At 36.5% G+C, this 20840-nt stretch overlaps 1 protein-coding gene across 3 annotated transcripts in view; it reads right to left on the bottom strand.

Moving 5' to 3' along the window:
* THSD7A (thrombospondin type 1 domain containing 7A) overlaps positions 1 to 20840 on the bottom strand; it is a 458712-nt gene that overhangs the window by 80047 nt on the left and 357825 nt on the right. For all 3 annotated transcript variants that reach the window (XM_046020921.1, XM_046020918.1, XM_046020920.1), the window contains 3 exons: positions 17979 to 18173; positions 9153 to 9387; positions 4680 to 4795 (listed from right to left, as the gene is read on the bottom strand). In XM_046020921.1, the coding sequence (XP_045876877.1) occupies positions 4680 to 4795; positions 9153 to 9387; positions 17979 to 18173 (546 nt within the window). The remainder of the gene's footprint in view (positions 1 to 4679; positions 4796 to 9152; positions 9388 to 17978; positions 18174 to 20840) is intronic.

Raw genomic sequence — 20840 nt, 5'->3', positions numbered from 1 at the left:
ACTCATTCTATACCTCACATGTCTGTCAGTCACCACAAGAAACTAGCACCACTGCCACGACCCCCTCCTGACACCCCCACGTCTTCCATTACCGTTGGGACCCACAGCACTCCCTACATGTGTAACCTGATCTTCGAGTTCTCATTTTATTCCATCCTCTAATCCTCCCACCCAGACCCCCATTAGAACATTAGGTCTCTCATCTCCTATCTCTTCTTGGAAAGTTTCCTTCATACTTTTTGCCAGTGAAGCTGATTCTAGACATTTCCTAGACTTTTCTTCTCCTTTTATCTTTAAAAATCTCCAACTCCTCTGTCGCCAATATTCCTTCAGCTACCCATCTCGCAGCAGCCAGCTACTCACATTTCATTAATTAACCACTTTAGAATGTCCCTCAATGTGATCCTTTCTCTTCCTACCCCGGCCACCACTCTGCTGGCTTTGGCAACCACATGGCTATTCCAGGCAAGGTGCTGGGCTCTGAATTACTATACCTCCTCATCTTCAATGACTTTTTCCTCTGTTTCAAATCCATTACTAGCGCTTTCTGTTCAGCCCTTGATGCTATTATCATTAGTACTTGCACACTCTCATCTTAAAACATCTTACTTTTCCTGTCATTCCTCCTAACCTTCCAGTTCAACAGATTCAGTTCTCATTTTACTAAACTTCTTCAAACTCAGTTGAGACTGCCAGTCCACTGTCCTTATTACTTCTTCATTATCTGTCATTCCTTTCATGACCTCACTTCCATCCCAACCCAACTGAGATTCCACCTCCATTATTACAATGAGGACTCCCTTGAGAACACCCTTGATTCCTTGCTCCTCTCTTTTTTCCTTGTACTCTCTTAGGAAAACCCCAATTCTAGTCAAAACCAATTATTTGGTTATACTTTTTCTACACTCAGACAGATGAACATGGCTGGAGAAACAATGACAACTGCGCTAAGGAATCCCTTTTGAAACACATACCTAAGTGGGGTCTCCATGTTGCCTAGAAATTCTATATGTTATTAGCTTGTCTGCTTCTGCATTTTCCAAAATGATGTCGCGTCTTCTTTTCTTTTCTCAAGACCCCCTGCACCCATGCCTTGATCTTTTATACTCACTGAGAGATTAGAACAGTCATTAAATGCCCAGTCTGTCTCATACCACCAGACTGTAAGCTTCCTGAGAACAAGGAACATTTCCTTGTTTACTGCTATATCATTTATATTTAAAATTTAAAATATTAAATTTATTTGAGAAATCTCCACAGAAAGGAAAAAATAAATAATGGCTTAAAATAATATATATGATGTTTAATGACATAATGAGTATTTAAAAACAATTATCAGTAAACATTTCAACAAATACTTGAGTAATGATCACTTTTTTCTTCATCACGATCCAAATACTTTTCTCACACTGATACACAAACTTCTAAGAAAGACTGCATTTAGACTGCATTCACTAGACATTGACCATATACAGCATGAAGGTTATTTCCTACAGGAACTTAAACAAAAAGAAAATACAGGATGGATGGATAGATGGATGGATGGATGGATGGATGGATGGATAGGTAGGTCAGTCAATCAATCATCAAATCAATAATAGGCTAACCAATAAATTATATGTCAGTTGGATGATGGTTCAGAAAGCATAGAGCACTGTAACATATATTGTCTCATTTGTGCTACAGAACAACTATAGATGTTATAAGCAAGGCCTGGTGAGCTTAAGTATCTTGCATGAGCTTACAGGTCTGCTATGTGGCCAAGATAGGTGTTCAAACAGGATTTGCTAATTTAAAGTTCACTCATTCCGTTATACCATAAAACCCACTACTTAATGTATGCTCAAAAACTAAAAATTGTGCCCTGCTAAACCTAAGACCAACTTGGTCTTCCATAACTTGTCTCTGTTCTTCTTTCCAACATCACATCTTGATTTTTCTCCCTATTCTCTGGGCTCCAATGGTCTAGTTGTCTCTTTCTTCTCAAACAACACATCTTCACATGGTCACCTAAGAGTCTTCCTGATGATTTTGATCCTCCCTTGGGATTCTTTTCTATGTTCCCGCTTTCAAAAAGATTGCTTCCACCTTCAACAAGGTTTTCCCTACTATTTTTTTCCACAATATTTTGCTCCTTCCCTTCCTTAGAGCTCTGTTTTACAACTAAATCTTCTTATTGAGTCAAGTCTTAACATTATCTGGTTTATATTGAAGAGTTTTACATTTTAGAACTCATGCTATTCTGCATTTTAAATGAAATCAAAATCTCACTGAAGTCAGGGACTGTGTCTTCTCTACAGGGTCATTAATGTGTCAGTTTTATAAAGGAATCAATAAGTAAGAAATCCAATAAGTATCTATGCATATATATACACCAATAAGTATTAATTTAATTAACTTGTACATAGTATTTACAATTGATTTCTTCATCTGCCTGCTAAACTTGATTAAAGGGCCTTATATAAGTAATCATAGTTTGTCATATAATTTTAAAAAATTATAAATGGTCAAACAGAGAAGAGCAAATCATTTTCTTGGTACTATAAAATTCAGCAGAAATCAAAATAAAACTTATATTACTTGAATTTAAATTATAGTATTTTTATAATTAATTATATCTTTTGTTTCTTTTCTAGGCATATATCTTTTGTTTCTTCTTCCTATAGAAGAAAATTCATAGGCTACTAAACTAGTTTCTAATTCCTGGATATATCCTAATATCCCAAACTAATTTCAAATGAAGACCTAAAGAAATGAGAAAAACTTACCTGATTCCTCACTTTTGTGACTATCCTAGACTCAATATAATGGAATATTTTGTGTTCTTCAACTTTATTTCCTTGAAATACTTTAGAGCATTTCAAATTTTATTTTAAAATACTTTACCCAGTACAAGGAAGTATTTAATATAAGAAAAAGGCAAAGGCTTTTTCCCTGCCTTTCATTTTCATTAAAAATATTATGTTTGCGTTAGTTTATTAATTACATGATTATAAGTGTAATTGCACATTTTTGGAATTATTAGTAAATAATTGCCTTATACTAACATGAACATTAAGAATAAACACATTAAGAATAAATTTTGAAAGCATATGAATTTCATGTAATCAATAAGCTTTTTTACTGTAGTGATGAATAACTAATATTTACCACAGAAATGTTGACTGATAAAGTACCATTCTGTTGCTGATTATGACCAAGCCAGATGATATCTGTTATTTAGTTTTTAAGCAAATAAAAGAAGAAAATGGAAAAATTGTCAGTGACACTGGTTTATGATTAAGTTTAATGCCATTAACGTTGTTTTGAAAATGTTAATGCTTAAAACTCTTTACATCAAAACCGGTGTAGGTGTCTTAAAAGACTTTTAAAATAAAAATTTTATATTCTTGCTCACTTTATGGTTTAATTTTATTTGATGTTTCAAAGGTACCTAAAATTTTTTAAAAAGCATAAAAAGGAACTCATGTTTTAACTGTATAAAATGATAATCACCCTGTAAAAACAATCCATTATTAAATTTATGATCTTATATAATATCTTAATGATTTAAATAATTTTTGGCAATTTAAAATAGTGGTTAATCTAGAAGTCGATTCTTCTTTTTCTTTTTAATTATTTCATTTGCTTAGAGAGAAAGAGAGAATAAACAGCGGGAAAAGACAGAGGGGGAGGGAGAGAGAATCTCAGACTCTGCATTGAATGTGGAACACGGACGGGGGGCTTGATCGCACAACCCTGAGATCATGACCTGAGCCGAAATCAAGAGTCAGATGCTTAACCAGCTGAGCCACGCAGGCCCCCCTAGAAGTTGATTCTTAATTGAATCTCTTTAGTAAGAGTCCAGAAGCTTAAATAAAATAACACAAAATAAATTTAAGAAAAACTATCAGTATTTGTTGGGAGAGTAAAATTAAAAAAAAAAAAAAATAGGAGAGAGTGTCACCCATGACACTGAGAGAAAATTTGCTTGGGTATTCCATAAGTCACCTGGAGGATATTGATATCTTTCTCAGCAGCAATGAGAAAGGACCTCATTCTGAGAAAAGACACTCAGTTATCAAAGTGTCTGCCATGATATTAAAGAGTCTTTGTGAGTAATAAAAAACAAAACAAAACTAAACTGGGAGGAAATCCTCATCTTGCAAATGCCTCATGGCAGGTAAGTGTTAGAAGAGGTCTAATCCGGCCATTTTTCTCTTTCCTTTATTTGCAGCCTTGGGGGCTGAATAATTGAATTTTATGGTGAATCTGGGCCCATGGCTATCTATTTCTTGCCAGTAAGAGGGCTGGAAGCCATGAGTACGGATAAGATTGCTGTACCTTCTTTCTGAAATATACAGGGACACTACACATTCTTTTAGAATTAATGTTAAAGGAAACCTAATGGAATTAGGTTAGGTTAGGTTAGGAATTAGGTTAATGGAATAAAGCCTAAAATCCACTCATTTCGATCTCCATCATATAGTCTTAAATCAGTTTTTGGCATAAAACTCATCTGTTTGGTTCTTCAAATCTGGCTATTCTCTAGAAGGAAACTAGAATTTTACCGCACGCATGACAAACCAGGATTACCAGCCCCGTGTGAGAAGCACAAACACTGCTCAGCCAGAAGAACTTGGAGGTCCTGCCTGGTGAGTGTGTTTTCTAGGTGATCTACAGAACTCTGGAGCTCATACCGTCTTTACATGAGGTGGGACATGATGTCCAGTCACTGTATGGCGTCACGAGACAGTCCTTCCTGCAAGGAAGGAGACAGGGCCTCACTGTTTCAGGTCGAAGGCTTTCAGGACACCTAGGAAATGCAAAGGGAAATTACTTGGCCTCTTTGGTAACCCAGAAAACCAGGTAATTTAGTATCCTTAAGTTTTTCATTACTAAAATGGCTAAACAGTCATCAACCTGTATTATTTAACTTCTGGGAGCCTGTTCATTTTTTCTAAGAACTATACAACTACATTGATTCTTCCAAACTGGACTTCAATAAAGCTTCTCAAGGCAGGATGTATAAATTTAATAATAGTAATTGTGTTACTAGAACAAAATATATTAATTATACCATAACCCCTTATAGAAATCTCTCCATTAATAAATACATATTTTCTAACATGCTCTATAAGAAATTTGTGGAAATTCAAATCACTAATTTAAGGACTAATTCTGCATCTCTGTATAGGTAAATAGGCTTATTGCTGATTCTATGTTTCCAGGTTATTCTACAGTTTATTTTTATAAATATGTGTGGCATAACATAAAATTTATAGGAATATATTCAATATACAGTACATGCTCCAAGAGGATGATATTTATAGCTATATATTTTATAATAACAAAACAATAAATGTATATAGATAGAGTATTATGATAAGGAGTTTTTTGCTTTATTCCTGGTTTCATTTAGTGTCTCTATTCTTATTTTGTCTTCCGTTGTCCCCAGTTTCAATTTATCCCAATTATGGGATTTTAAATATATTTATAAATTAAAATTATATATATTTATACATTAAATTATTAAATAAATAAATTAAATATATTTATAAATTAAAATTATAAACACTGGGGACAAAAAGAGTAAGTATAGATAAAACAAAAGTAGTCAACCAGTAATTCAAAGAAAAATAAAACACTGTGTTTTTGACAAATTATAGTAAAATTAATTAAATTATTTTCAAAAATACAGCAAACATTTATTAGGAACACAAGAGAAAGAAAATGAGAAAACACTGAAATGTCTTAATTTATATAAGAGATTTCACTTTTTAAAAGATAACTTTAGGAAGCTGATGTATGAGTTTTGAGTACACTGTCTTGTTGATTGTATATTCAAGTGATTTTTTTTTTTTTAACTTTCCCAACTCTTCTCTGTATCTTCAAGATCTGATTCTACCATTTCTAGTGGTCAAATACTGACCACTAGCATTAACACTAGAAGAGGATATATATCAAGGACAATAAAACATAACAGCATAAGTCATATGACTAAAAGTAACTTATTGTTCTGATTCCTAAGGAGTTCTCTTTTGAGGTCATATAAATCTCTGACAAAGAAGCTAAGAGGCAGCGAAGAAATAAACCAACAACCACTAGTATTACTAGTTGCTGGAATAACTTGGCAATTTAGTGAAAAATGGGATTTAAAAACACTCCTGATAGAAGAAGTCAAATTTTCTGTGGGTCAGGATAAATTGCTTTTTAACAAATAATTAATCAGATTTTCACAACTGAACTATGAGTGGAAAAAAAAAATCAACCTCATTAATCTCCTTTCCATAATATCTTTATAGCACTTTGCTGACATTTCACTTTTTATATAACTTGTATTACACTTATTTATCTACATGTTCCATCTCATACATAAATATTATGTTCTATTCAATTATACAGATACATGCTTTCCTCTTTCACTCTATGACACTAGGCTTTATTTGGAAGTATATTCGAAAATATATTGGACTCAAGATTTCAAAAATAAATAATCTCCCTGGTTTATGTTGAGGATAATCTTGGATTTCCCTAATTTCTGGGACAACAAAGAAATTAGATGGGCATCACAGAAGTTAATGAATTGTTAGAAATAAAATTATAAATATCTAGAATTATAATGTAACCTGCATTACCTAGAAAACATTGTATGGCAAAACCCCACACATAATACTGTTAATTATTTTGGAATTATGAAATTATTAATTAATAATTATTATTGGAGTCACTCCTCAATAAAGCAATTTTACAACTTTAATAATGGAAGAGCATTCATAGCAAACTCTTCAAATTTTAGCCCTTTATAAATCAATGAAATTTACAGTGTTATCATTGACAACCTCCAAAATTCTGTTTTAGTTTTGAAATATCCACAGCAAGATACTTGGCTAACTGTGGAGAATAAAATTACTAACAACAAAGCCGTTAAATGAACACACAAAGATAAATTATACAGCCAAGATTACATCCAATAAAATGAATTCAGACTTCCTTTGGTGAAGCAATTGGTTCAGTCAACATGCTTCTTTTCTCCTTTGTACTGTTTGTATTTAGTGTTTGTGGTTTAAATCAAGGAATTGATTTCCCCCCAAATCTTATTCAAGGTCAAATTAAACAGATGTGATAGGAGTTGAAGTTTGTTACTCGGAGGATAGATAAGATCAATAACATTGATTTTACCATTGCACAGTAATCTGTTTTATTAAGAGGAGTTTAAAACAATGTTTCTATTTGCATTTTTGTTTCAAATGCCTAGCACTGAAAAGCATTCACTGAATTTAACCTAGGTGTTAGGGATAAGGGCAGTAACATCTTCTCCTGGATTCACAGTATTTGCTTAATTTTTCAGAACTTTAATGGCAAAGTAAATCCATTTAACTTGACAAATCTATACACTCATCCAGGTCATTGAATAAAGACTGCAAGGGCAAAGGAAATTTTTAATGGATTATTGTGGTGGCTTGACATGGGGCTTCAGGATACCCTTCCTATTGAATGATTTAATGACATTCATCCATCAGGCTCTTTCACACATAGGTTTATACACATGTACATCTACTGCTTAGCAAAAACAGACTGTAGCCTGGGTAAGTGAGGAAAATATCAACAGCGCTATTTGCAGGTGATGAACTGTGGAACAGGAACGGAGTGAGCTCCCTTGTTGCAGCTCAGCATAATAACCCACAATCCCGTGCCAGGTTGGTCAGGTCATAGCCCTCCGCGGGGAGTATTTCTACCTGCACGCTCGTCCCAGCAAGACCTGCAATCTTCCAGGGCTTGGCACTTCTGCCCCTGCTGTTAGTGCCAGAGAATTCTAATACACTGCCCATTAACTCCCTGTGTTACATTGTTTACAACTTTAGCATTATATCTATTAAAAGAGTGGTTTGGGGCTACCTATTAAGGATGTGGAATAGTTTCTCAATTTATTCCAGTCTTCCTGGCATGTATTTCCTAATGTTTCAGAATTTCAAATTATATAATCAAATGAAGTATGGGGCAAAATATCCTTAATGTCTGGAACCCTGGCCACATAATAACAACTCTTAATGAGATTATTATTTATCCCCTGAAGTTTTCCACACATCAGCTACATTATTATCATTTCCCCAAAACATTAGAAAGGATCTCAAATTTTTAAGAGAAAATAATATTTTCCCATATTTATTGAGTGCTTATATTACTATTTTTTTAATCAAATACTTTCAATTAACTTTGAAAACTAAGGCCAGAATCAGTTAAGGAGCATGCTTAAGGTCGCACATTCTACTGAAGCACCTGGCCAAGTGTTTGGAAATTTCGAGGCTGTTTTCACACCAGAGCAAAACTGACTGGTTTGACTTTCCCTGTCTCACATGGCTAAGAAGATTCGAATTCTCAAAGATTTATGCTGTCTATATCTGAAAGATAAAAGTGCCCCCCCCTTAAAGGAATACATTTTTGGAGTTGATTTATTAATGTTCTCAAAGAATTGATTAGCTCAGTTATGCTGTGACATGTTTTCATTTATATTTCTCACAGGGCACATATAATATGCCAACTCTTCTGGCTCTTTGTCCTCCCCTCCAGCAAATCGTTTGCCTTGTTATTACACTATTTGTAACCACAGTGAGAAACTGATGGTTTTTCTACTTACCATAGCACTCATCCTATCCCAAGGCTCTCTTTCGGAAGTAAATGGCTTATTCATTTAACCATTAAAAGATGTAATAAGTTTGGCTTCAGTATTTTTGATATAGTATTTTCTAGGGGAAATGAAAGGCAGATCATAGAAGGCTAGAGCCCAATTAAACCAGAGTGGCAGACTCCATAGCCTACGGGTACACAGGAGGTCACAGATGATCTGTGCCGCTAGGACTTCATCCACTGTCATTACTGATCAGCCAGGCCCAGAGCAAGCACTCCTTTTACAGCCTCACTAGCCTAAGAAAAGGAGAAAGTGCTGCCGTAAAACTGAAAGTGGGCACCACACAGAAATATTTCTACAGAGTTTACAGATCCCAGGTACAAGACTCCTACGCTGTTATAACTTTATCAGCCGCTGACATTCAAAACAAACACATCCTGCTCTTGAGAACAGGTGTGACCAGTATCAAAATGCAAGTGAAGCCTGAGCCAATCCTCTGCATGGCTGGCCACAGGATTTACCATCATCATTCTAAAGCCCTTACTTTTTGGGTCCTACTTGGCCCACGTTGACCCGCACACAGATGACTTTCCTTGTCTGCATGCCAACGGAACAAGAGGCCTCCCCGTTCCAAGTTGTGGTTGTGTTGAAGGACGACACTGAAGTGTCCTCGATGCACTGGCCCCAGGGACCAGTTTGCCAGTGGTACACGGTACAGGGGTGCTCGTTACAGCTGCGCACCTCTTGCAAAGCACTGCTATTTGGACAGTGAGCTCCGCCTACAAAATGAACAACAGAAGAGGATTAGCTATGGTGCTGACAGGAAACTCACCATTCTCTCTTCTTTGAAATTAAGAGTAACAATGATACCTGTCATTGGCTAGCACATACTAAGTGACCAGCACACTGCTGGGGAGGCAAATTACATAGTCATCTAATACCATTTGACAACCTCCGGCTTAAATTTTAAGCTATATAACATGCATGATTTTTATTATAAAATGCATGCTATTTATAATGCCAATTATAAAAATAAGAAGCTTTATATTGTTATAAGAAGAGTATAGGAGGAATTTATTGCTTATTTTATTGACAACTTAATCTATTTTAACTTATATACCCCTTGGATTTAATCTATCTGAATTTATGTAGTCTTCTGAATTTAAGGAACAGAAAATACTTGATTGTTGGGGCACCTGGGTGCCTCAGTCAGCTGGGCAGCAGACTCTTGATTTTGGCTCAGGTCATGATCTCGGGGTTCATGATCTCAGAGCACCACATCAGCCTCCATGCTCAGCAGAGACACTCTCCATCTCTCTCTCTCTCTCTCTCTCCCCCTCTGCCCCTCCCCTTACTCTCTCTCTCTTTCTCAAATAAATAAATAAAATCTTTTAAAAAAAAGAAAATATACCTAGTTGTTAAACAAGAAAAGGTGATTCGATAGCTAGTGATCCTCAGACGGAAGGGGGCCCCCAACTTTGAAATACAAGTAAATGTCATAGACAAACTACACCCTGAGATGGTCTTCATTCACTGTTTCACTTACTATTAATACATCCTCTAACTCAGCAAATACATCGGTAGGCAGTGTCTGTGAGAATTTGACTGCAATTCAGAATCATTTATACCGTGTTGAGCAGGGGATCAACATCAGAATAACCTGCATTAAGCAGCATTTCATTAAAGTCCCTGCTTCATGATGGTGAAAACAGCTGTCACAGATCACAGCCCGATCTCCGTCACACAGCTCAGTGACCCTGGCAGCCTCTGAAAAGAAGTTTAGGATTTGAATAGGAATGGATTCTAAAACATACTAATTGGATCAGGGAGAAGTAAATGAGAGCTCTTATAACCCATTCCCTGAGGTTCTAGATTTACCCAATCTTATCTCTAAGACAAACACCTAATTATAGGCGTGAAACGTACACACTTTAGTTAATCATTTTAACCATACCTTTATATTTATTTAATAGTAAAATTGTTGATCTTCTATGAAAAAAGCATTTATTTACCTCATTTTTACTGTGGGTGTATGTATGCTGTTTCAACTGTGATTCTAAACTCTTGAATTGTTTTTGACATTGGAATTGACTCGTTGGCTTTAGAACATGTGATAGGAAAAAAACTTCTACAGCATCAGCGTAGGGTGTCAAGGAACTGCAAGATGGCAGTTAAGTTTATAGACAGAAAGGCTATTTATTTTCTTGCCCCAATCCACATTAAAGCCACATCAGCAGTTTTGGTCTGATGTCAGGATGCTCGTACAGATAAGCCCCAAAGTGGTCTTAATTATAACAACGATATGGCAATTTCAAAAGTATGGCTTGGGTAATCAGTCATTGCAGCATCGTCCTGTTGTTTGGGGAATAATTTTACGGTAGAAAAATTGATAGATATAATATTGAATTTATTTATTATTTATGGGAAGATCTAATTCCAGACACATGGGAATATTTCCATAGTACTGGGGAAATTATCAAATGTCATTTATGACAAAACTAATGATAAATGGTATTTTAAAAAAATTCTCAGACACAGAAAAATATATGCTTCATACTAATGTGACTATATAGGTTTTCTATCATTCTGTAAAGTGGAAAGACTATAATTCTTTGATGAAATTCTACTGTATAACTTAACGTCTATGCTTATATTAAAATACCAACTATTATAATGTGAAACTTTTCTTATAAAAATGAAAAAGTGACTTTTCCTCTCCACATCAAGCCTATAAATGCTGTGTCAACATATATTTGAACAGAGCTGTAGTGTTTCTGGTCCCGGTATTGAAGTTCCTATAATTTAAATGAAGAGACTGAAAAGATAAAAGAACCTTATTCAAAACATTAAGTGGAGGGGCGCCTGGGTGGCTCAGTGGGTTAAAGCCTCTGCCTTCGGCTCGGGTCATGATCCCAGGGTCCTGGGATCGAGCCCCACATCGGGCTCTCTGCTCCGCGGGGAGCCTGCTTCCTCCTCTCTCTCTGCCTGCCTCTCTGCCTAGTTGTGATTTCTCTCTGTCAAATAAATAAAATATTAAAAAAAATATTAAGTGGAAACATATGTACTGAGTTCTATAGTATGCAATGTTTACGGTCAATACTTCAAGAGACAGATACCTACAAGGGTTAGAAATAGTTTTTGCTGTTCTCAAGGATCTTATAAAGCAGTGGGGAAAAGTAGTAGGGAGGGGCATACAGATGGGTATAATTTTAGGCGGAATACAGTAATCACGTTAAAAGAGGTAGCACCATTGAGATTCAAAAGTGTTAAGATTCCGTTCATTTGGGGCAGCTGAAAAATGCCTCAGTAGGAGGTGCTGAGGTGAGTTTTGAAGGAGTGGGATTTTGACAAGTAGCGTTTGGGGAAGGGAGAGAAAGAAGGGAACATTTTCCTTAAGCAGAAGAGCTACTAAAAGCCAAGACATTGCAGGCAGGCGTGATGCGGGAATTAGCAATACAGATGTAGTCCACTGGAGTCCCAAGTTCACACAGAGAAACAACAGGCAATACGGATAAAAAAATGGACGGGGCTCATGCTAAGAAGTGGCCATCAGCGTAATATGAATTACAGTTTTAAAATGCTTGTAATTTTGCCTGCTTATTGCAGCCCGGATCCCTTTGACAGCAGACCACCCCTGGACAAAAAAGCACACTGCCAATGGCATGATTTCGGGGAACTGAAGGGAAGAACATTAGCCACGGAGAACGTCAGAAGATTTCGCTGCCGCACGCCATCCCTACTCCCCTCCTTTGTTATCCCTTGCAGAGAAAGGAAGACGACATTCCACTGTGGGGTCTGCATAAATCTTGTGTGGTGGTTGTGGTCATGCAGAGACAGATTGAAATAGAACTCCGTTTTCAAAGTCAAGAATGGGAGGATGAGGACAGTACTTTTACTTGGAAGGCAGAATTCCATGAGTCTGTACATAGATAATGGATTCTGGATTCTTCCAATCTGTCCAGGAATAAAAGTAATCCTTAGCCGTGAAAACCCAAAGTTAAAATACCAATGTTACCTCTTCAATGTTTTATATTTTAAAATATAATTTTTGAAGACTGCTAATTATTTGAGAAAAACTGGCATAATTCTATTTCACTTTGCATCTATTTTCTGTATTTATAAAGCAGGTGCAAAGACACACTAAAATTTGGCTGACGAAGTTATAATTTCAGGTCATTTTGAACTTTCCAAAAAAAAAAAATCCTCTCATTTCTTGCTCTTGTAAGGATAATTAACTATGTAATGAGAGCCAACAGAAGTTGTTATTATGCTTAGTGGAAAACATTTTGAAAATCAGTTTTACTTTTTAAACATGGTTTCAAAAAATTCAGATGGCTATAAATCTAACATTAATTTTTAATTTCTTATTCAAATTCAACATACTACTATTTATATATTAAAAATATACCAGGCTGAAGTGTTAAAAGATTGCTTCCTTTCATATCTTCCCAACACAATTTTTGATCAGGGCCAATAACATCGGCACCCTTATCCCCCCACTGGGTGGCTAGGCCTGAGACACTAACGATTCCTTCTATAAAACCAAGAGGAAACAAGAGGCAAGAAGTCCAGGGAATAGGGTCAAGGTTGCACAGAAAGGTCACTGTTGTGAAAATGCTCCTGGCCACACACCTGAGCCACCAATTTGCGGCCAGCAGACCAGTGACCACTGAAGGCCTGGATGGCCATGTGAGTCTCAGAGGCTATAGAAAACTCCACAAAAATCTGGACATGATCTCTGCATCCTCCTCCTCAAATATTTTTAAAGCACTTTTGGGACCCACCCCATAGTTCATCCAAAACAAGGAAGATTTTTACCTTGAGTTATCATACAACGCCAAAAAGTGAAATACCAATTTTATTTAAACATACACACATTCTCCTTTCTGTTTTTTTAAGTTGAAAAGATAAATTTTTGCTTTTTTCAGCATATTTACTATTTCTAGTTGCTACCGCTTGTGTTTGCTTTCCAAATGACATTTGGATAAGAATCCTTTTGTGATAATTTCTGTTCATTGCTAACAATAGGTTATAAAGTGTTTCTCAAGACTGCATGAAAAGCAATTATAGTCAAGCTGTTTTTTATTAATTTTTTATGTTTTAATTTTGAACCAAGCTCAAAATTATAGGAAAATTCAAAGTATATTATCAATAATTTTCCTTCCTGGATCATTTGGACAAAGTTGTCGAAATGATACCCCACTACCCTAAATACTTAAACGTTTATTTCTTACAGTCAAGGGTATTTTCCGACATAAACACATTCAATATTCGAGATCAGGAAACTAGGAAACAAACATTGACACATTATTACCATCTAATCCTTATACCTTTTCAGATTTCCCAACTGTCTCAAAATACCCTTTTTACAGTAGAAGAATCTAGAACCAACTTTTGCATTTAAGTATCATGTTTTGGTCATCTCCTTCAGTCTGGAATAGTTCCTCAATTTTTTCTTAATTTTCATGATTAAGTGCTCCTTGGCTCTTTGGGATATTAAAGATTAGTTACTGTTTTTCAGTATTTTTCAATTGGGACATTTCCTCATGATTACATTCTACAATATGCATCTTTGACAGGGATGTCCCAGACTTGATGCCATTTTATCATTGCATCACACCAGGAACACATGATTTTTCTTTGCTCCACTACCAATAATTTAAATTTTGATCCTTGGGTTAAGGTGGTATCTGTCATACTTCTCCATTAGAGAGATACTTGAGACTAAATAAAATGCTCTTGGTTAGATGCTCAGTTAATACATTCATTTATTTATATCAAATATGGATCCATGGTTTCCTATTTCATGTAATGGGTTATACTCTGTTATTAATATTTTGGCATTTACATTGCGGGCTTTGATAACCCACTCTGAACCCTGCAGACCCCACCTGATGAGACAGATGCTCAACCACTCAACTCCACCAAATGACATTTTAGAGAAAACTGTTCCGGAGCAGAGAGTAAGAGCCCAGAAAGAAAGGGAAGAAGGAAAGAGAAAGGAAGAGAAAGCAGTATGGGGAAGAGGATGTATTATTCTGTATCCTATCATTCACATAGGAGGAACAAAGAAATAATAGATAAAAGTCCTAACATTTCAACAACTGGAGAAGCTTGGTTTATCTCCTGAATTGGGGGCATAGAGAATCATCCTTTATCATACATCTAGAGAGACAGACATAGAGATAGATGTAGATACACACACACACAGACACACAAACCATAAGAAAACTAAGTATATCAGGGGTAAGACCAGGACCTAGCGCTCCTCTTTTCTAGCACACACTAGGATTACATCTCCCCTACCCTGCATCATGACTGAAGTTAGGTTCAACTTCAAGCCATGATTGTATGATTTGCTTTGTCAATGAAATGTCAGTAGAAACAACTTAAGTCCCTTCTGTATGGAAGAACTTAATGCTGATGCTTAGAAATCACCAGACAGACTTTCCAACTAACTTCTTCCATTGGCACTGGGGAGTAGGTCTTCATTTGGAGGTGCAAGCTGAGACTGCCTTGGAAAGCCACCCAACGCCATGGCAAAATTCCCATAAAGAAGCAATAGTTTTGGGGGCGCCTGGGTGGCTCAGTGGGTTAAAGCCTCTGCCTTTGGCTCAGGTCATGATCCCAGGGTCCTGGAATCGAGTCCCGCATCGGGTTCTCTGCTCCGCAGGGAGCCTGCTTCCTCCTCTCTCTCTCTCTGCCTGCCTCTCTGCCTACTTATGATCTCTCTCTGTCAAATAAATAAATAAAATCTTTAAAAAAAAAAGAAGCAATAGTTTCTCTTTTAAGTTTTTAATCTGCTAAGCTGTTTGTTACTACAAAACAACTCAATCTGCTCTTATTAATACAAGAGATTATATAATATTCAGTATAATGTTCAACAGTGAAGTTATGCCTGAGATAAATAAAAGTTTATCTTTTATTTTGTGATTGACTTTGTAAATCCAGATTAGTACTTTGCACATGGATTTGTAACTTATTTCACCAGAAAGTTGTATATCTAAACACTCAATACTTAATTTTAATAATGTCACCTTTCCCCTTAAGGTTATCACAGTAATTTTCTGATTTAGAAAATTCAGAACACGTTTGACACATACAAACATTAATTCTCGGGGAATACTAGAAAGACCTACTTCGGCATAGAATTATAAAGTTTCATCTAATTAGCAGGGGGCCACATTTTAAAACTTCCTGCAAATGAAGTTTTTGAATAATTTTAAGAAGAGCTCAAAATTACGAGACTTATTTTGTGAGCGAGAAAATGTTTCCGTGTCCAGCAAATAATGGGTACTAAATAGTTTTTGAACGACAGATTCCTCTTTAAATATTTCCTATGATTATATCAGTCTTTATAACTGTTATTAACAGAGACAAGCAGCACTAGATTCTCCACTGATGGCTTCCTATATGGTTTCCATTTAGAATTAGGTTTTGAATTCATGCCTTTATGATTTCCTATATAAACATCTATAATTTTCCAGCATGGCTTGCTTATGATGCAGCTACTAGACTTAATTAAAAATTATCGAAGTCTCACCCTTTCAAATTAAGTGGGTGATACACATCAAAGATCAATCATAAATTTCTGCCTTTAAAGCATGTCATGACCTTTCAGTGTGAAGCATCATGTCTGGAGAAATAATGATCTGGTGGGTTCTGCAAGCATGGCAAAAATTTCTGCCACGTGACTCATGGGGCGAAAAGTCACTCATTACTAGTCACACAGCAAGTGTCTGCAGAGTATAATAGATTTATAGGAAGCAGGGTGACCACAGATCTAATTTTAATGAAGTCCAAGACGTAATCTGAGCTGATAGAGTTTGAAGTCTGAATATAATCTATGCAAGGTTAGAGTTACTGTTGGACAAAACAAGGAATATAACTTTCTAAAATGTTCTAGTTCTCCGTTTGGTTCCCAGATACCCTTTTTGGGGGAGGTACCAAATGGTCCAATTTATATTAAGGTGATCGGAAAAATATTTTGGGACACTTTAAAACAAAATTCTAAATTTTCCTATAGGTTGACTGTGTCAAATATGCTAAATTTTTCTTTCAGGTCTTAAGACTAAGGTAATTACATTTTTGCATGGCTATTATATTCACAGATAGCATGTCTGACGAAATAAAAAACACTATCAGTTTTCTACCACCAAATTGTTTCAGAAGTAGAAAAATAAAACTGGCAGCTTAAAAACTCCTCCACAATTTATTATTTGGGTATATACACAGAGAAACACATGCAAATTACAAACAGAAATCATTATTTACTAGTGCTAACTGTGAATGAGGAGAAGAGTCATTCAGCTTGATAAGGTTTAAATAATATACACCTATATTCTTGAGACAGAACATGCCTTAATGTGATAGAAACTTGATGACTTCTATGTTTTTCTTAGTCCTGTGGTATTCTCAAGAATGACAAGATTAAGTATGACATTATATCACCCAGTCACACAGAGGCCAAATTAGCATTTGGATGTAAGCTTGAGAGATAATTACCAAGAGCCTTATATTTCTCGCCAATAAAGCTTACACAAGTGAGGTATGAATAAATGACAAAGCATGCCTTATTCCCCCAACAGGATGAGGTGATTAAGAAGCAGCATATTTGAAAAATGAACACAATGTACGGATGAGACTTCTGGATCTCAGAGCCTGTGTTCAGAAACCCAAGTGGCAGAGAAGCCATGTAATTTTCCTTGAAGTAATAGTCATGCTGGTGTTTCTTTAAAAACAAAACACTTCTTTATTGAACATATATGCCTGTTTATGAGAAGGCAGAATGTCATCTCAAAGGGAAACAATGACTACTGCAATAGAGAAAAAAATAATCAAACCTGACACATCTGGAATTTGAGGAGCCATTTTCATACTTTTGCACAGGTTTAGCATTCAAACTAGAAAGCAATTCTTAGAAGAGAGTTAAGGCAAAGTAACTATTATTAAAAGTCTTTCTTCTCTTATTAAAGATTTATTTTCAAGATTAATTTGGGGGAAAAGAAGTTGCTCCATAGGTCAACAGATATTAAATTTCCTTGAATTGCTGGGATTCTGGAAGTAGATTTTTTTTTAGAGATATTATTTATTTATTCGACAGACAGAGATCACAAGTAGGCAGAGAGGCAGGCAGAGAGAGAGAGAGAGGTGGAAGCAGGCTCCCTGCTGAGCAGAGAGCCCGATGCGGGGCTTGATCCCAGGACTCTGGGATCATGACCTGAGTGGAAAACAGAGGCTTTAACCCACTGAGCCACCTAGGCACCCCTAGAAATAGATTTTTGTACAGCATCACCTAAACCACAGAAGACCAAAAAAAAAAAAAGGATGCCAATCTGAATCCACTTCTGAAGCTGGTGACCAGCCTTACCTTCCTCACCGGCGTAGGCCAGAATGGACCGTGCCCGCATCTGCTTCCCTTCTGTGGTTTTCCCCGAGCAGGTGTGTGAGCAGGAGGACCACGAAGACCACATGCTGAGCACACAGTCCTTTGGGCACGGGGCATAACAGGCAACAGGGATGGGGAAGATGGCATCTCTGCACAGCTGTCTGTCAACTTCTTCTCCTGGGGAAGACATCGTCATGAACAATCTATCATTTTTAAATAAGTGTAAAATGAGCAATTGTAACCAGATGGGCACCAAGATAAATTAGGTTTTTTGGCTCTCAGTTAAAAACAAAGCTAAAACAATGCCCATGACAGCCAGATGTTAAAAGAACACAAGGAATAAATATATACCCTTAACTGAAGCTTCTTCTATTATTAGAAGCTTAGGTGTGTAGATCAAGCACAGTGTTAAAAGTATTTTTTACTACGGATAGCTGCCCAGTTAGTGACTTTTCTATTTATAATATTAACCTTGCAATAAGGAGCATCAATGAATTACGTTCCCCTTTTTATTGCATTATTGGAGATGTACCATTTACATCATCATTTACAAATAACACCTCTACCCACAGCATGTACCACATATTTTCATGAACCAACTCAAGTATCTCTGCAAACTGTGTCTCCCAGAGAATTTATTTTTGTATGACTGGCAACACTTTCTTTTTTTTTTAAATAAAAATTACTGTGTTAGTTGGAAATAGCCAAGATGTGTAAATAATAGGCTAAAACAGAACTGTTTAAGTGGTCCCATTGGAAGAGGGGGAGAAAAATGACAAGGTAAGCAAATGGCAGAAGATGGTGTCACTCCAGCACTTAAAACTGGCCAGCGGTTTCCTGTTGCTCTTAAAACAGAGATGAAAGTTCTTAAATGTTTATAAGACCTGTAATGACCTGGCTCTGGATTCTCTTCCCAGCTTCACCTTGATGAGGGAGCAGAAGGCTGGCTGAGGACAAAGCAAAAGCTGGCACTTTGCACCCCCTCTCCATCTGCTCCCCTCGGTAATATGTGTAGCATTCCTCAGGCACCTCTGACCACCATAAACGAGAAACAAATAGTTCCCCTTGGCTTACAAATGTCCTAGAGATCTACAGATGAAGAAGTTACCTTGTGCTATTGATCATTTCCAGAGGCAAATAACTCAGTTCCTCAAGCCCTAAGGTCACCCTCCCCTCCATACACAAAACTGAAGGAGGCTGAGGTAGAAGGAAATGTAAATATAGTTAAGTCTCTTCTGAACCTATTTGATAGCAGAAATGTGACATTCCACCAGGAATCTCCCAACTATCTTGATGTTAATAGCTTGCCAAAAGACAACATTGATCAAGCCGGAAGACCTCCGGTCCCAAAGACCTCCGGGATACTCCAGGCACCTTGTAGGCCCTCTTTAGCATATAAAAATTCTGTTGGAATCTCCCTTCCCCTCACCTTCCCTCAACCACAGGGTACATAACCTGCCATCCCTCACAACCTGGGGCAGCAGCTCTTCCTGCCCACGGGTCCTGTCCCCGTTCTTTAATAAACCACCATTTTGCACCAAAGATGTCTCAAGAATTCTTTCTTGGTCATCGGCTCCAGATCTCAGCCCACCAAACCTCACCTAGGTTCTAGAACTTCATCAATCTGACCCCACTCCCTCCCTTGCCTTGCGAGCTCTAGAGATTGGCACGCCTTTAGTATTTGTTGAATGAATACGATGAGATGTACAAAAGGCCAATGAGGAAGAAAATGTCTTTGTGATTAATGAATGCCAAAGACAGCTAAAAGAATTACAAATGACCAAAACAGAATATGAAATGAACTCTATGGTGTCGCTGGTTAATGTAGGGTGTCAATGACATCAGTGGAACAGAGCAAAACAATCCAAAAACAAGCAAAAGCTGATCTATTATTTTGCCAGAAAATATGACCATAATTCTGGATAAATATATCACAAATGTGTGCCTTGGGCCATTATACCTTCAGGTGAGAAAGAGTGACTAATTATGCTACTTTTCATTGCTATTAGAAAAGCAACGCAGAGCTGTTTCTCACTGATGGAAGGCTAGGAGCATCGTGTTAATGTACGGTTCTTTATTCATACCTTTGAAAAACAAGATAGAAAATCAGAAGTCAATTGGAAATGCTCTAACAGGTTAATAGTTACTAGTTTGCAGGGCCTTAAATCATTAGACACAATCAGAAGTCAAGTGGAGCATTAATAAGCCACCAGTCTGCAAGGCTTTAAATGATTAGATTTGCTTACTAGTAAGTCCGACTCACTGAAATAACAATGGACTCGTCATTATATCATTCAGTCTTTAGTTACTGTGATCTGTGGGATCTCTTTTAATTCTGCTTTTATTGGCTTTAGGGTTTGGCTTACATCCCAGTAAAACAATATGAAGATAGATTGTAGATTTATAGGTACCAAAGGTAGAATACGAAAATCATTATAGTACAAGGTATTTAATATTTTACAATTTATATAATAATTATGACTCTTCTTCCTACTAAACTTTTTTCTGAGGGCAAGAGGGGACTTGCATATGCCTTAGTTCTTTGCTGCTACTTTTAATGTTCTATCTACTCTCTTTCACTTTCGTTTCTAATATCCTGTGAAAAGTAAGGCAAGTTTGGTGTTCTAGCCTATAATCAACCAGGAATTACAGTTTTATTTCTTCTCATAGTTACTTAATCATCTCTACTCAGAAAAATTTAACTCATTCTGCAGCAGCTGAAAGTGTGCTATGTGGGTGCTATTATAAAATTAATTTTCTTTTTTTTTTTAAGATTTTATTTATTTGACAGACAGAGATCACAGGTAGGCAGGGAGGCAGGCAGAGAGAGAGGAAAGGAAGCAG

This window comes from Meles meles, chromosome 10 (assembly GCF_922984935.1).
Source record: "Meles meles chromosome 10, mMelMel3.1 paternal haplotype, whole genome shotgun sequence".
In the NCBI taxonomy this organism is placed as follows: domain Eukaryota; kingdom Metazoa; phylum Chordata; class Mammalia; order Carnivora; family Mustelidae; genus Meles; species Meles meles.
This window is presented reverse-complemented; position numbering and strand designations above follow the sequence as displayed.